Source organism: Zootoca vivipara, chromosome 11 (genome assembly GCF_963506605.1).
Source record: "Zootoca vivipara chromosome 11, rZooViv1.1, whole genome shotgun sequence".
In the NCBI taxonomy this organism is placed as follows: domain Eukaryota; kingdom Metazoa; phylum Chordata; class Lepidosauria; order Squamata; family Lacertidae; genus Zootoca; species Zootoca vivipara.
The window spans coordinates 35756051-35773488 of NC_083286.1; the positions used below are offsets into that span (position 1 = coordinate 35756051).

General features: G+C 40.1%; 1 protein-coding gene across 5 annotated transcripts in view; it reads left to right on the top strand.

The window, feature by feature from the left end:
• The window catches only part of PDE8B (phosphodiesterase 8B), a 49183-nt gene that overhangs the window by 11340 nt on the left and 20405 nt on the right, over positions 1–17438 (top strand). For 3 of the 5 annotated variants that reach the window (XM_060280245.1, XM_060280243.1, XM_035099870.2), the window contains exons 2-6: positions 5460–5516; positions 9035–9225; positions 11031–11090; positions 12044–12101; positions 17011–17099. In XM_060280245.1, coding sequence (XP_060136228.1) covers positions 5460–5516; positions 9035–9225; positions 11031–11090; positions 12044–12101; positions 17011–17099 — 455 coding nt within the window. Of the gene's footprint in view, positions 1–5456; positions 5517–9034; positions 9226–11030; positions 11091–12043; positions 12102–17010; positions 17100–17438 lie in introns of all 5 variants that reach the window. The other 2 variants (XM_060280241.1, XM_060280244.1) reach the window with 1 other exon arrangement.

A 17438-nucleotide genomic window follows, 5' to 3' on the forward strand; every position in this document is an offset into this window, starting at 1 on the left:
ACATTGAGAATGCAAATTGAACAGGTGAACTTGGGCCACTTGTACTCTCTTAGTCTCATCTACTTTCAGAGTAGTTGTAAATTTAAAGTAAAGCAACCCACAGTGTGGCTGGGGGTTGGACTTTGACTTGAGAAACCACAGATCAATTTCCCATTCGACTATGAAGCCTACTGGATAACCTTGGACACAGTCATGCACTCATAACATGTGTCACCCTACCAGCTCAGAGAGTTGTTATGAAGATAAAAATGTATAATTTGCCCTTTATTATAAACTGGTAGATGATACCATATGCCTTGGGGTTTGATTGACTTTTTTTTTATAAAAAAATACAAATATAGATCAAAGCAATTATTGGAAAGAATGCAATGCAATGCCAAAAAAGGGAACTTATGAACACATTTGGTGGGGTTGTTCCTAAATTAAATTTTAAGATTAAGATGATGAGCATGACAAATGTGAAATTTGCTTTTTTGGTTTCCCCTCTTCATTTTATTTAGATTCAGTCTCAGTTATGGGCAGTGATCAGATTTGGGTTCTTATGCATTTAGATTTGATAAGTAATTATTAATGGATTAAATCTCTCTCTGTGGAGAAAGTAGTTTTTAAAAAATATATATAATGGCCTCTTGTTTCAGCCAAAGTAGTAGTCAGATTCTGTTCAGAATTTTTGCCCATTCCTACGTAAGACAGAAAAACAAATCTCAATCACACGAGCACTTTTTCATTGTGAGATGTCAAGACACTATTATTATGATAATGCACTTCTAGTATGTTTTACCTCCTGTTTAATAATTAGCCCTTAATGCAAGGCTCTGTGCTCTTCTGTCATTCCATGCCAGATGTAGAAAAGGAGCACATCAATTCCATTAACGCTGTCTTACAGATATTAGCTTGCTATTTTAGGGTTTTGCCTTAAATTGCTAGCAATTTAGTGTCTATGTTCCTTGCCTGCTCTAAATTCCTTTTTATTTTAGACAGGGTTTTAAAATGTGGGTGGGTGGATGCATACTTGAGCAGAGGGGAGGATGAGCACACCATGGAATAAAAAGAAAGAAAAAATGGAGAATAAAATATTCATGAAATAGTGGAGGGATAGGTACAGGGGCTTGCTTCTCTTTTGCACTTTTTAAAGAAGTAAAATCTCCATGGCCTGGTTTGATGTTAGTAATGTGTAGAAGCTTATTTTATTTCACAAAATTTATGTGCCACTTGATTGTAATGAAACCTGTAAGTTGTTGGCATCTGTCTGTCTCGGGAGACAGTGAAGGAGTGAGTCTTTGGGGGAGAGTTACAGTTGCAGAGTTACAGTGCCTACTGTGTCTGTAGAGACAGGTACAGGAGAGACATGTTTTGTTGCAGCTGGGGCAGATGAGGGCATCCGGTTGTGTTGCTGCAGATGCACCATTTATTTTCTCTGTTCTCCTCCCCTTAATCATTCCTGCTCTGGTCACTGATGTGGATACATGACCTGGCTGTTTGTTTCTAAGCACTGAGGTCGTCTGCAGGGGGTCCCCAGATGATGGGGTTGATGTTTTCAGTCTGCATGTCTTGTCACATCTTTGTAACGCTGAGTTGGTCTGCCAATGGGCCTGGTGCCTGAAGGCAGTTCCCCATACAGCACATCCTTGGGGATCCTGCCACCCTCCATTTTGTGGACATGATGAAGCAAGCATAGATGTCCCTGAGACAGGAGTGCAAACATGCTGGGAATGTGGGATTGGGAAAGCACATCTTTGTTTGAGACTCCATCCTGCCATGTGATGCAAACCTATAAATGTTTTACCAAAACAACAACAACCCACCATTACATTTATTAAGAAAAGGCAGTGGGAATTATCAAAAGATAATTGAAATCAGCACTAAGCTAAAGAGTGATTAAAACATGTATAACGTTCTACATATCTGGATAAGCTTGCCTAAACAAAAGTGCCAAAAAGAGTACAGCAAAGGTGCCTGCCTGATGTCAATAGGCAGGGAGTTCCAAAGTGTGGATACTGCCACACGAAAATATCAACTTCCTACAGGTGCAGAGTGAATATCATGTGGTACCTGTAACAGCGCCAGTTCTGCAGTTCAAAGTGGTTCAGTGGGGACATGAAGTAAGGCAAGTAACAATTTGTCCATATAGGCTAGTATTGCCTGCTTTGACTGGCAGTCATTTTAAGTGGAGATAAGGATTAGATTAGAAGTTGCTCTAATAATTTTGTTGCTTCCCACACCAGTGTGAGCTGCCAGGCGGTAAGAGGTAACATCTGAGCCTCCTTCACACATTGCTGAAGCAACATGGGAGCCAGTCCATTGAGCTGTCCTGGGAGTTGCCACACAGCTGTGGCTTCAAATGAAATAGAGCTGGGTTACAGCAAAAGGTGCAGAGGAGCATAAGGAACTGAAAGGTACAGAGGAATGCCTGAAGGCTAAAGCCCATTCCAGGCTCACATAGACTGGGCTCTTCCAGCCACTAAGTCAAAGAACAAAACACACAGAACAAAACACACAGCCACAAGAGCAGGCAGCAGGAAGGACCCTGGTGTAATCTTCCAGGGCCAAACCCAGATACGGCCTCCTTCCTTCCTCTTGCCCTATGCATAGGGAGATTCCCAGCCATATATTATGATGGAACTGCGTGTGTGATCACAGCAAACCAAAGGCTTTAGGTGCTCAAACCATGTCTACAGATTTCAAAGAGAAATGACTGGGAAGAACCAAACAGAGAAGTAAGGGAAGCTTTCAGAATGACCAACACAAAGATTGTAGCTCAAATGATAGAGCATATACTTTGCATGTAAAAAGTCCCAGGCTGAATCTTTGACACCTCCAACTAGTGCTGGGGGAGACCCCTGAGGAGCTGCTGCCAGTTAGTATAGGCATTCCTGAGTTAGAAGGACCATTCATTTGACTTTGCATAAGGCAGCTTTCTGTGTTCCACTCAGGAAGCAACAGGTAAGTAAAGTCTGCCATTGTGAGAAAAGCTTGGTACAGTTTATCTCTCAGTAATATTAATTTAAAAGGCTGGGCAAAAGTCAACAGAAATTTTGCAGTGTGATAATTTTGTATTATTGCTGTGTGTTGTACAGCCACAGCCCTTTGAAGTACAGTGGTACCTCGGGTTACAAACGCTTCAGGTTACAAACACTTCAGGTTACAGACTCCGCTAACCCGGAAGCAGTACCTCGGGTTAAGAACTTTACCTCATAATCAGAACAGAAATTGCGCGTCGGCGGCACAGAGGGAGGCCCCATTAGCTAAAGTGGTACCTCAGGTTAAGAATGGTTTCAGGTTAAGAACAGACCTCTGGAACGAATTAAGTTCTTAACCAGAGGTACCACTGTACTGTTCAGTAGTGATTGTAAATACTTTTCTGGGTACTGTTGACAATATCAGTGAAGTGCATCTAATTCCCATGGAAATTAGCTGTGTTTTTTATGAGTTTAGGGTGGTAAACTGGGTGCCAGAACTCCTCTAATCCCTGGATCCGGCAAGTGTTGGAATGTAATCAAGGCTTCTAATTCTTGGGAAAGCCAAGCTAGCCTCCTGGTGAGGTGATCGCTTGGGTGATGAGCCATTAAAGGGGATTAAGGTGCTGGATGTGAGGCAGCAAATGGGCAGGCCCCTCTCCCTCAGGAGATAAAGCCAGAGTTTGGAGCAGAGGTAGCAGTGATGGGACCTAGGAAGGAAAGCAGCAAGCAGGAGAAAGAGAGCGAGAGCAATGTTTGGTTTCTGTTCGATCCAAGGCTGCGGCTATGGGAGAAATAAGACACTTTTGAGGTGTTAATGCTGTGAGCCCCTTCATAGTAGGCTCAGGTGGTATGTATGTGTACATGAACCTTATTTCATGAAGACTCCACAGTCTCCACTGTGCCTCATTCCCAAAAGGAAACACGAACCCTAGGTAAGTGCCTGGAATCTCGCAGCGCTCCATAACTGGGGTGGGGTGCGGCAGTATTGTGCTTTTTCTGTAACTCACTTTGAGAGCCAGAGCTGAGCTAATCAGGGACGGTATTATTAATATTAGAATAAATAAAGAATGTAACTTGCATCTGGATTCCACTCAGAGAGCAGAGCTGAAGGCAGATCATGGGTCAGGTTATAAGTCAAATATTGAGCATTCATACTAGATTTGCTTGAGAGCTGTTTCGGGAAGGATATATTGTGCTAGGATTATGAAGCACTTTACTTCCCCTTTTGGAAACTGAAGTAGTGAGCATCCCTGTCTCTGAGCAAAAGCTGGAGAAGTTTGACTCTCACAGATACCCACATTCATAACTTTCACAAACATTTTTAATATTAATTTCCATTCACTGAAGGTTGGGCATCATTTTCACAGCCATCGTTCACTACGTAGGCCAACGTGAACCACATTGCAGTAGTGGCTCAGGTATGCATACTAAAAATAATAAACTACTGGTATATAGACACAGGTGCAGTTCACTGAAAGCTACAATATTAAATTCATTTTCCAAAGGAAAATGAAGGTAAGAAATTGCTGTTTGCTTATTTGCCCTATGTCCAGAGCAGAAATCAAACAAGAGAATACAATCAGTATTTGCTGCTGCTGCTGCTGCTGCTGCTGTTTTCAGCCTGCCAATGATATGTTGTTGATTACTCCCCCCCCATTTGTATTGTGTTTTCTTTGCACTGAAATGAATTACCTTTGCATTGAAATGAATAGTGTGGATAATGCACTTAATTACATAATTATGTAAAATTCCACCACAGTGGACAGTGAGAGAAATAGTGTAGTTTTTATTGGACACCAAACTGCATCAGAAGAGAAACAGTGGTGTATGGGAAGAACATGGGTTGGAACAGAAATACATCCCAGCTTGGAATAAATATACCTTATACACAACTCCATTTTATGCATTTTTCTTAGGAAATAAGTCTCACTGATGTCAATTGGACTTACTCCTTACTTACAGGACAATGCTAGTCTGCCATGTGGCTATGTCACTCACAATTAAATATTAATTCATTCTAAAAGGCATTTAGGGTCATAATGAAACTACTGTAGATTGGAAATTTAGGCTTTTCAAGAAGGCGCAGCTGGCTAGGGGGGCATTAAAAGTTAGTCATTTGTTGGGATCATATGCCTTTGTAGCCTCGTTCAGACTGACATTGGGGACTAGGTTTACAGTCCTTTGCTGTGAACTTTGAGCTTGAATTCCTGCTCCATCACTGTAATAAGCATTGGAGTCTGCACATGTGGGATAAATGTGCAGAATCCCAAGGGTCATTCTGGTCCGCTGCCACATTACCTGATCACCCAGGCCATGTGTGAACCAAGCCCTCGTGTAAAACTTGTCATGTTAATGTTTGTTTTGTATTAATTAAATGTATTAATTAATATAATTTTGTATTATATTCCCTTTTTATTTTTGTGTAATATATTCAGATAAATGCTATTAACGTGGTCTGACACTGGGGCAGAAATCTTAAACACTGTTTTCATTTAGCAGGCTTCAGCAACCGAGACAGAAATTGGGCCCATGAGGCTGACACAAGATCCTATTCAGGTAGGACATTTTTTCATTTTAGTAATAACTATTAAGTTCAGTATTAAGGTTCAACTAACTGCTACAATCCTTCAGCTCAGGAAAATACACAAGTTAAACCATACACATTCTGTATATGTAAAAAAAAGACCTATACATTTTAAACTTTATTCTTAGGATGATTGTGGAGCTAATAGATCATTTGAAACCAGTTACAAAGATTCAATAAATTGTGTGATATTCAAATTCTGGACCAGCTTGCCTTACTTGAGAATTATAAATAAAAAAGTAATATCTGATGGTATCATTTTCTGGGAATATTGAATGGTATCCAATGAGGTTCTGCTAGTGCAATGATGCCTCTATGCCCTCCCCAAATCTGCTCTGCGTGGATTGGATATTATCCCGAGAAGGAAGTTTTGTGGCACAGATTTTGTGGAAACGGAACTACTTTAGTGGATACCACCTCTAGCATTAGCATTGAAACAACTGCAAATTTGTACTTTCCGTCTTCAGTTCTTAGTCTCCAGCATCATCCCAGAGTCAGGCTCTCTCTCAAAATGTGGAAGTTGTACTTCTGGCTGTCAGGACAAGTAGCCAAAGACTGACCTATCAAGCATCTTTTTCATTATAGGCCAGCAACATTATTGTTGTGCAGCAACATTATTGTTGTGCAGCAACAAATTTCACTGGGTATAGAAAAGTACTTAAAACCTCTGGCTTTCAATTTTAATGGTGAGTGCTGAAGTTTTGTATTCTGAGAGAAGGAATTAACTTTTTTACTTGCTTGCCATCTTTCACGCAGAGCTGCCAGATTTCTGCTTTAATTAATCTTCCTGAGAGCCAATCCACAAAGTGAGATCAGGGAAGGGGAGAGTCTGTCTGGGACAATTCAATTTCAGAATGCAGGTGGCAAGTGGCATGTTTGGATATCTCCCCGACCGCCCACTCCCTATGAGAGGGTAGCATGGAAGGGGGTGGGATAAGAAGGCTAGAGCAGGTTTTGGCCCTGAAGCCTGAGCATTTGGTACCAAGACATTGAATTGCACATGGTTCTAATGCTTTCTAGAGGAATTCCTTAGTTCCACAGATTCAAGAGCTATTTACTAGGTGTCACTGGTCTGTAGAGAAAGATCCAGTTAAGCAAAGTTAAAAAAAAATAGAACTTTTCTGCCTAGTTAAGTTTCACATGCCACAGTGGCTTGTCTTAGAACTTTTTGAAGTACTGTACATTAATAGTCCACAGCCACAAGCACTCAGCTTTCTTAGCAGATTAGTCATACACTGACGTTTGTGGTGGTGCAACAGTAGTATTAATCATCATATCACTTATTGTTGGGAAGTCAGCACTTCAGATAGCTTTAGATAACACAAAATCAAGGTCACCTTGCCAACCTGCAGATTAAATGCATTGGCTTTCACATGGTGACGCCATGGCAAAACACAGTCGTCAGAAACCACAGACAGAAACCAGCTAAAGAGAACAAAACTTTCTTTCCTTAACCTATACACAGGGTATCCCAAGAATACTAACAGGACAGTCTATTCATATGAAATAAACTGAACTTTTTATGTACATTTTATGCTAAAAGAGTTCTAGCTGGGTACTTTGAACAGTTCTTGTCAATTTTTGATAAACAACGCATCTTTTCTTTCTTGTATTATATTTATTCTAAAGCAAACATGCTGTGCGACCCACTATATCTGCCACTGCTGTAGCATCAGTACCAGCATTGGCACTAGTTTCAGGCACAGATCTTTCAAGTGAGATCTTATGCAATTTTGGTGAGATGTCTGAAATTAGTGCCAATGGTGGAGGGGGGGGTAGCCGCAGGAACACCGCATCAGGGGCTCCCACTGCCTGAGATGATGGTCTAACCCCACCTAACGGCTGTACCGGCCCTGGTGATTGCTGTGATTTAATAGTTTGTGTATATTTCAAAACAGCAGTTCAATTTCCTATGTTGCTGGCTGTATACCATATTTTTCCATGTATAAGATGCCCCCTATTTTGGGGGGACTCCAGATTAAGAAAACACCCCTCAGCACTACCCGTGTATAAGACGAGCCCCAATTTTAAACCTAATTCTTTTGATTAAAAAAAAACCTAGTCTTATACATGGAAACATACGGTAAATTTGAAAACGACTAGTGAATGTCACAAAGATGACAACATATTTCCTTCTTAAAGCGCTCTTGTGAAAAATCATGAATTATTTACAGTGTTGCTTTCTCACTCAGCACATCAGAAAGCAGTTCTCATCTTGTCACTGCCTTGGGATTGGCAGATCTACCACAGAGACACTACAGAAATGTACAGACACTTGAGCGCACATAATTCTTTAAAGACGCATGAGTGACAACCCTTGGAAGCAGAAAATCCACAAAAATATCTATATTATGGCCATTTGAGCACTGTATATACAGTTCTGAATGGGAGATGTGGTGACATGATATGGAGTATTACCTCCTAGAATGATGAGGACATTATTAAAAGTATAATGAGAGAGGTTAGGGTGAAGCCTAGGTCTTCCCCTCCATATACTTTATTAGCCCCTGACTCATTCCCTTTGTCTCTTGAACACTTACCTGCGAGCGCTCCAGTTGGAGAACAGCCTTTACCAAAGGTGTCATGGGTTTTGAAGACACTCAATCTCAGGACGCAAGGGAGAAACGTGCTAAGAGGAAGGCACGCTTGGCAAATCCACACTGTGATCAACTCCCGCCTGGAAACCAATGTCCCCACTGTGGAAGGACATGTGGATCCAGAATTGGTCTCCACAGTCACTTACGGACCCATTGTTAAAACCATGTTTATGGAAGACAATCTTACTCGGCTATGAGTGATCACCAAAGAAGAAGAAGTGTTTATCAATTATTAATTGAACGAAACTGTAGCTACCATGGATGAATATATTGCCCAACCAATTTCTGAGCTGAACATTGAAGGTGTTAAATACTTCTAGTAAAGAAAACCATTCCATACGATCAAAGGCTTTGGCTGCATTCCAGAATAGTAACGCTGCTGGAAACTTCAAAATGTTTGCATGGTCTCTATAATATGAGCAGCAGTCTCAGCATTACTAACCATGCTTCTCAGTTTGCTTAAAAAATAATTCCCTCATTATATTAAGACTTTTTGCTAATATTGAAGGCAGGATTTTATAACATGATATGTTTCCATACCTAGTTGTGAATTAATTAGACTTGTATTGTGGGTCTGATTTTTTGCACTTTCATTACTAATAGGCCAGTTGGTCAGCTATGTGAGTCTCTTTCCAAATTTAGGAAATAGCGCTTCTGATTTCAGTTACTATTCTCATCATTTAACAGTGTTTTTTATTGGCTTTTATGGCAATCATCATTCAAAAGTATGTTTTTTAATGCTGCGAACTTTTGGAAAGTGAGCGGGAGCAGTGTTCCAGTAATTTTAAAAACAAATAGTGTAATTTTAACTGCAAACATTATTAGGTTTAAATCCACAGTATAGGAAGGTGTTTTAAGTGTGACGATAGTAACTTGCCTTCTATATTTTGTAGGTGTTGCTGATCTTTGCGAAAGAAGATAAACAGAGTGATGGATTTTGGTGGGCTTGTGACAGAGCTGGATATAGATGTAACATAGCTCGGACGCCTGAGTCAGCCCTTGAATGCTTTCTTGATAAACACCATGAAATAATTGTCATAGATCATAGAAACGCCAGATACTTTGATGCAGAAGCCATCTGTAGGTAATAAATTGTCCTTGTTTTTCATATGAAACTTGGAGTATGAGTTAACTGTTCCACAATAGTACTATGGTCACTTTATTTAGTGTTGCCATACATCCAGAATTTCCTGGACAAAGCTGGGATTCGGCCAACGGAATCAGTGTCCAGGTGGAAATTGCTGAAATGTCTGCAAAAATCCAGATGTATGGCAACCCATGTTGACAGTGTCATTTTTTGTGATTTTTCCTTAAAAATAGTTCAAAAACTTCTTTTTTGAGACTTTGCAAAAAACACACAAAAAAGCTCAAACTCTGGGCAATACTAAAAGAAACACTCAACAACTTTTGTGTCTGGATTTTCACCTTTTGAAATATGGGAATTCTACTTTATTTATAAGGCAAATCAGTGCCTGGACCGTGCCACTTCAGACTGCATAGTAGGGGAGATCACAGAGCATAGTTAAAACTATTTGCTACCACAAGATGTGGTGATAGCTACCAATTTGGACTGTTTCTGGAGGAGAAGACTGCCAATGGCTGTTAGCTGAGATGGCAAGGTGTTTCCTCCAGAATCCAAAGGCAGTATGTGTTAGCAGTTACTGAAGATCACATGTGTGCTATGGAGGATTATGGGTTTATAAAAGCATTATGGGAGATTATGGGCTTATATAAGCATTTGGTTGACAACTATGCATGCTAAACTAGAAAGGCCTTGAAAATGCACTATAAAGGACTAGATAAGCACATATATGCTTTTGTTCTTATGATTATTCTATGATTCCATGGAAGAACTGAACAGAAAGTTGAATGTCAAAGAGAATAGGAACATAGGAAGCTGCCTAATATTGAACAGACTGTTGGTCCATCTAGCTCTGTGTTGTCTGCACTGACTGGCAGCATCTCACCAAGGTTTGAGCAGACAATATATACAGTATATATAGAGTATTTTTTTGTTTGAGGAGCATTCAGTCAGGTGAGCCCCTACCTGCAGTCTGATGTGACATACATTGAGGTTTACCACCTCAACATCAAACTAGATCCTCAACACCAGGAATAAAAGGCATAAATGTGGGGTTGAATATTGCAAGATAGTTCTTTGCAAATCAAGCCAAAAGCAGTATTTTGTTTTCACTTCTGAAAATAAAAAGGTTGTATGCAACTAAACTCAGAGCTGACTTAGTAACCTTGTGCTTGAGCTAATTTAGGGTTGTGTGGGTGTTGCAGAGCCATGGTTGCATGCTGGAACAATCAAATGACCTTCTCCTCTAAAAGTCCATCCATAGAATCATAGAACTTTAGAGTTGGAAGGGACCCTGAGAATCATCTAGTCCAACCCCCTGCAATTCAGTAATATGTAGCTGCCTCATATGGGAATTGAACCTGGAACCTTGGTGTTATCGACACCATGCTCTAACCTTACCCAGGTCTGAGAAATATGTAAAATCGGGTATATGTTGAAAGATGAATGAAACTGACAGTTTCTTTATCTCAGCTTCTAAAAGTTGCAGATTTTACACACACAGAGACACACAGACACAGACACACACACAACCCTGGAGAAACCACATGTAGCCACAGCTTTTTAAATTGTTTCCTCTGAAGATGTTCTTGCTGCTGAAGAAACAAAACACTGCTTTGCGTATAAAATAGCTTATCTCTTCAGTAATATTAACTGCTTCAGAGGAAACAAATTAAACTTTGGTTTTGTGTGCAATTTGCCTGCATAAATAAGAATCCACTCATAGGTTGAAATATGGTGTTTGGTCTATTGATTTTTGTTGTTAAAGATGGTTTCAATGATTATGACATTGACTTTCCTAATTTCAGATCAATCCGCGCTACAAAGCCTGCTGAACATACTGTAATACTAGCTGTTGTTCCACAAATGTAAGTATATTTTGGCAAGAATGTTTTCAAAATGACACTTCTTTAATGGGTAAGTTTAACTAATGAACCAGTGGTTGGACTTCACATCCATAAATATGCTAATGATAAGTGTTTTAATTGACTCTTTACTCAGAGAAGGACAGTACAAGTCTTTCATTAAAATCTTAGATCAAACTATTTATTCAGACAAGAATGTCTATTCACTTCAGAATGTGCTTTGGCACATTTTTGAAAATTCATACATTTTCCCAAAACTCCTGCACTTAGGATATGGTGGTGCTGCCATTGAAAAAGGGATTCCCACCTCTGCTGCCGCCACCATAAAATTTATACACTGCTTGATTGTACAAAAACCCTCAAAGGGGGTTACACAAGAATAATAAAATTATAAATAATACATACAGAAAGTCATCAGCTGGCTCCATGGGATTTCCTCTCACAAATATGCAAGAGGAGAATATGGTGTTTTGAGGCTCCTTCAGGATTTAATACTTGCAGGAGTTTTGTACTCAGGCCAAAATGCAATTAAAACACTTTGTGACTGATAGCGCACCAAAGCTATTTGCCTTGTGGGGGTATTGTGATGAGTTTAGCTACTTAGCCAACATACATTGTGCAATTTAGATTTCTGACTCGTACCAAGCTCGTGCTGGCACCAAATAACAAATAAGGAAAGGCAATATCTGCAAAACTGATATTAAGAGGAAAACTGAATGTGCTAGAGTAAATATATATTTTGTGCTTTATGACTTCTATATGTATGAATAATTTCATTGCACTAATTCCCAAAGGGGTATCTATGGTAATCTGTGTTGCAGCAAAAACAACAGGCACTTTAAAGATTAACAAATTGATTGTGGCATAAGCTTACACATACATAAATACACATACTTGAGGGAATTATCAGAATTTTTCAGATCTCTTGGCTGACAACGTATTTTTCAATTCTGTAGGTCTGGTAACCAAGAAGAAATGTCTGTCCTACCCCTTCTCCATGCAGGATTTAACAGGGTATGTAGAAGTTATTTTCACTTTCTTTAAGTGATAACTAATTTTTCAGTCTCCAGTTATTTTCTCTAAATGATTTGATGGAGATGTTGTCAAACACCTGTTCATCAGCCCCCCCTGAGTGCTGGTGCATACGCATCAGAATGATGAGGTAGAAATTCTCATAAAAATGAAAAATAATACTTTTGTTGTATGTTGGCTTTGAGAGCCCCTGACCTTTACATTTTAACTGAAAATGTCTGAAAAGCAGAGACATTAAGGTAAAACTGTTTAAAAAAAAATTAATCAGGGTTCTCTAAGGGTATCTTACTAAGCACCTGTAACTGCCTGGTCCCATAGCTGCCAAGTTATCCCTTTTTTTAAGGGATTTTCCCTTATGCTGAATAGGCTTCCTTGCGAGAAAAGGGAAAACTTGGCAGCTATACCTGGTCCTCTGTGGTCAGCACTGAGCAGGAGAGGACTGGAAAGCTGGCTGCTGATTTCTTTGCATTTAAGATCATTATGTAAACACAAAATGAGTCTGGGTGTAAGGTCGGACTCCACAAGCAACCACCTGAACTTCCCAATAAAGACCTGGTTACACTGGAGGATGGATGGATTTTTTTTAAAAAAAAACAAAGATGGATTTTTTAAAAAACAAAGAGGGACCAACTGTTTTGTGTGTGTTGTGTGTGTTTCATTTCTCCCCCCTTTCCTTTCCTTATTTATTTACATATTCAAATTATATAGGTAAGCCACATAACTTTGATTATTCAAATACTGTAAATAAAACACGTCATGTATTCTTCGCCTTTAGCATTGCAGTTGTATATCCATGTTTAACCAACTATTTAACCACCCTTGTGACTCCCCTCCCCACCTCCCATGCATGGCTTCTTTAATTCTATTTACTAATAGTACTATTGTGTTTATACTTACTATCTAACTTATTCAAAATTCCACCTTCAACATCATAATTCTTGTCTTTGTGAGCTCAGTCTAAGCATAGAGTTGTGTGTGTTTCTTTGGTGCAGCCGCAATGAAAGATTTAAAAGTTCTACTTTTAAACCAATCAGGCTTCTGTGTTATTTCTGAATTCTGGTTCTGAATTCTGAAAGCTATTGTCATTTCAGAGAAGCCAGGATCAGAAATGACTTATGGTGCTGATTTGTTCAGAGCCAGCAGTGTGTGGGGCATCCCCTTTTCTGTTTTTTTGTTTTTTGTTTTTTTGTTTGTTTTTTGGCCACCTCCTTTTTTCTTCCTCCCCACTTTGACAACCACATGAAATTAAGCCAAGGGTCACATGAAATTAGACTTGACTCCTGCTTTTAAGGGTTATCCAAGCTCACACATAATGAGGACCCTGGTTAGTTTAAAAGCAGATGTAGATACTTCCTATATCCTCATGACCATGTCAAAGGAGGGGTGTGTGTGTGTGTGTGAAGACCTGAGTCTGATGCAGGTTCTTCCACGTGATGCTAAACCCAAAGTTCAGCATTTGTTTCTGAATTATTTCAATGGATATGCGCTTAATGCTCTTATGTTGCAATTTAGCATTGAGTCACAAAAATAGCATGCTCATTTGCAGGCTGAATTGATCTGCGTTATAGCTGGCCATCTCACGAATCTGGTGACATTAGCATGCATCCAGATGGAAAATGATCAAACATCACCAACCCACATTTGTAAGCTGTGTCATGAAGCTGTAAATGCAGCTTGGTTTTAAGCTGGGCTCATTCTGAACCTGCCACTGGCCCATCAGCTCCCTTATGGACCGATCAGTTTGGTCTTGTGAATCAGCATGAATGACCCAGTCTAATAATCTCTCAGTGCGAATTCTATTGTCTTTCTTATCTTTCTCTCTCTCATGCATTTGCAGCAATAATTACAACAAACTTGTTCAGACAGGATCCCATTGAATATCTCCATGCCATCATTAGGTTGTGTATTATAGCTCATTCTTGTTGCCCTTGTTCTCAAGTGACAGAAAAAGGATTAACATACCAAAGATTAGGCTTTAAAATAATACTGAGTGGGTGGACAGACACTTTCTCTGCTTCACTGGTTGCCTTCTGGGCTCCTGGGCTTCACAGGAATAACAGCCAGAGGCTGAGCCTCTGATTCAAAGCATAGTCACCTGGAAGCAACTTCATTAGTATTGATGAGGCCAAGGGAGCAATCCTAACTCCCAGTGGGGTTGAAAGGAGCAGCAGAGCCACCACCACATCCAAAGCTACCACCAGTGAACAATTTTTTGTTGAGCCAACTCCAAGCTCGCACAGCAAAGAGGCCAGCTCTCATCCCTCTCTGGCAGCTACAATGGTTTAGGATCCAGTTTCAGGCCTTACAGCAGGTACTACTAGTGGGAACTTCACTGACAGTACCCTGTCCAGAGTCCACACCAGGGGCAGTGAACTCTGCATTTTCACCAGCAGAGTTGAGCAGAAAGAAATCTCCGCTATATCCTAACTCGCTCCAGCAGCATGGATCAGGGGTTAGGATTGCTGTAGCCATTTCAGAGGTTTGGGGTTTGTGTGTGCAATAAGAATAAATGTATATTATTCATAGTAGCCTGCTTTTTTCATTAGGACTTCAAAGTAACTGATCAAAGAATAAGGAAAATGTAAACGAACATAATAGGGAACTACAACATATTAGATGCTGCCATTTGTTCTTCAAGTCCCCACCCCCCCATCTCTGCCATTCCTCATCTCAGTAGAAAACTGTTTGTTGACATTATACTTTTGCTGCTATTTGCATTTGCCAGATCTGCCTTTTCATATATGTAGCCTTAATTATGTGAGAGGGACTTACTCTATACCAGGAACAGCCAATGTGAAGCTTTCCAGATATTCTGGGACTCCAATTCCCATCAGCCCCAGCCAGCATCAGGGATTGTAGAACTTGTAGTACAACATCTGGAAGGCAACACATTGGCTACCTCTGCTCTATACCATTCTGTGCTATTAAAATGACAACCAACTTCTCAAAGGTCCATTTCATCTCTAGTCCTTCTGTTCAGGGATTTACTTACCCTGCTGTACAGTGCAGTTGTAGTTGCAAAAGCCACATCCATTCTGTTCTCCTGTCTGTTAGTACCACTTTAATTTACAAGCACATATGCATTTTACGGGTTCAATATGCATACTATGTAGTGCATGCGGTCTCTGCAGTATGCAGAAGCTTTGCCCCTCATCGACCAGCCCACATTGCTCACAAAAGCAAAATTAGGATTAGGGCAGGCACTGCTTGCAAAATTCATTTTTCCCCTTTTGCCCCCGAAAGCTTTCCCAAAGCATATGGGGCCGCCTAAACAATGTGTCTGTCTTGTGGAGGCTATAGTAGGAGAGGGGAATGCCCAAACTTAGTAAGTGGAACCCTGTTGGATTCAACCCAATAAAAACTGAATTCAGAACATGGAAAACATTAAGATAAGCATCCGGAAGCAAAAACCAAACTGTTCCCTTACATACTGCAATTTACAAGGCACAAACCAAATGTGTTCATAAGGTGCTCCCCTTCTTTTCCTTCATAGGGAGAAAGTAAAAATCTAAACTACGGGCATTTGCACACATGAGGTTTAAATTGCCTTTTAGAAATTATTTATGTTGACATCTGATTCATGTGAAAGAGAAGGCCAAAGAGATGCAATTGTAACATGGATGTTATTTGGCCAGGGCAGATTTTGTATTAATAAAAACAAACTGAAGCAAAGCCTGCTTTAAGACTCATTAATGAATCCCCTACTGGGTCAACACTTGTGATTTTAGAAAAGTGGGGACAGGATATTATGGGTCATGTTTTCCTTATGCAAGAAAATGTAGCACCACAACAATAACCAATACATTAAAATTTGTGAAAGTGATTTTGAGCCTACAATAGTGATAGAAACATTGCTGCTTTTTTGGTGGGGAGGGGAAGTGGAGACTTGTGTGGCAAATTCTTACCGCTATAATTCTTTCAGCAAGAGCCTTTGAAGTTTCTTCAAAGGTTTGTTTGCTGGCCATAGAAACGTATGTTCATTTATAGGGCAAGTAACATCAAAAGTATCATCTGCTGAGATAGCCATCAAAGTCTCAATGTGCTCTTAAAAAAGCCCCCCCCCCCAAATCTTCAGTTAACAACCAGTCTTCCAATGCAATACAGCTACCAGTTTCACTGGCAAAAAACTAGAATCGTCAGTGGGAACAGAAATGAGACACCAGGCAACTACAAATGTTGTGGCTCCTGTATGGCACAAATTATTTTTCTCCTCCTGTTTTTACTTAGCATTGCCAGTGACCTTTCAAGCACCTTAACCTTGAGCAGTTGCTGTCACACAGTACCTGCGTTACTGGGGGATAGGGTAAAATGTTAGAGCCTCCGCACCCTTCCATCTTTTAAATAGCACCTCTTATGACTTCACGATTCTTATGATTTCATGACTGAATGCTTCATCATGCTGAACAATTTTAGGGTGAATACACATTCTCTTTTGTGGGGTAGCATTCATGCTTTCAGCACTAAATGGCCATATCTCTTTTCTCTAGTTTTGTGATTGCCTCCTTCAGGCATGAAAAAAAATCCATTCTCCATATCACAATGCAATATGCTTGCAAAAAGCTCATAGAAACTGTGTACGGGGCTGGGAAAAGAGACTCATGGAGACATTATTTATGCCCACTGGTGTGGACAAAACTTGGCAGGATGCAGACATTAAAAAGTGCAATACAACTAGTACAAAAGAATAGCAATTTCACTTTTGGCTCATTCTGTGTGGAACTGATGGAAGTCACAGTTCAACAACACCCGAAAGGCACCATTTTTGGGGGTACCCTGGAATAAACAAAGCAGAGTACTGGACCAGTGGTCTGACAGCTTCATATCTTTCCTGTGTTGATTATAAATATATGGTATCTTAATTGCATCTAAGGCTTTTTTTCCTATCCCCTAGAGATTTTTGGAGAATAGTAGCATCACTGCTTGTTACAATGAACTGATTCAAATAGAACATAGCGAGGTGCGATCACAGTTCAAACTACGGTACGTAAAAATATGTGCGGAAATGGTTCATGTCCTTGACAGAAAGTGTTCCTCTCCAGTCTCATAATCCCGTTATGTGGTGGGATTATTATGATGTCGCACATATGCTTTGATCTGTGGTAAAGACATTGACTTTCAGGCCCAGTGCTTTTTTTCCTTAAAAAATGTTTAGGGGTACTCTCATTCCATCTGAGATTCAGGAAACACCGTGACAGGAAATGAGGCCGCCATCGGGGGGTAGCAACGGAACTGATGATTCACCATGCTAGAGAAGAAACTAAAAATTTTAACCTTTTTAGTTTCTTCTCTCATTGGATTAACAAAATGTTTAGGGGTTGT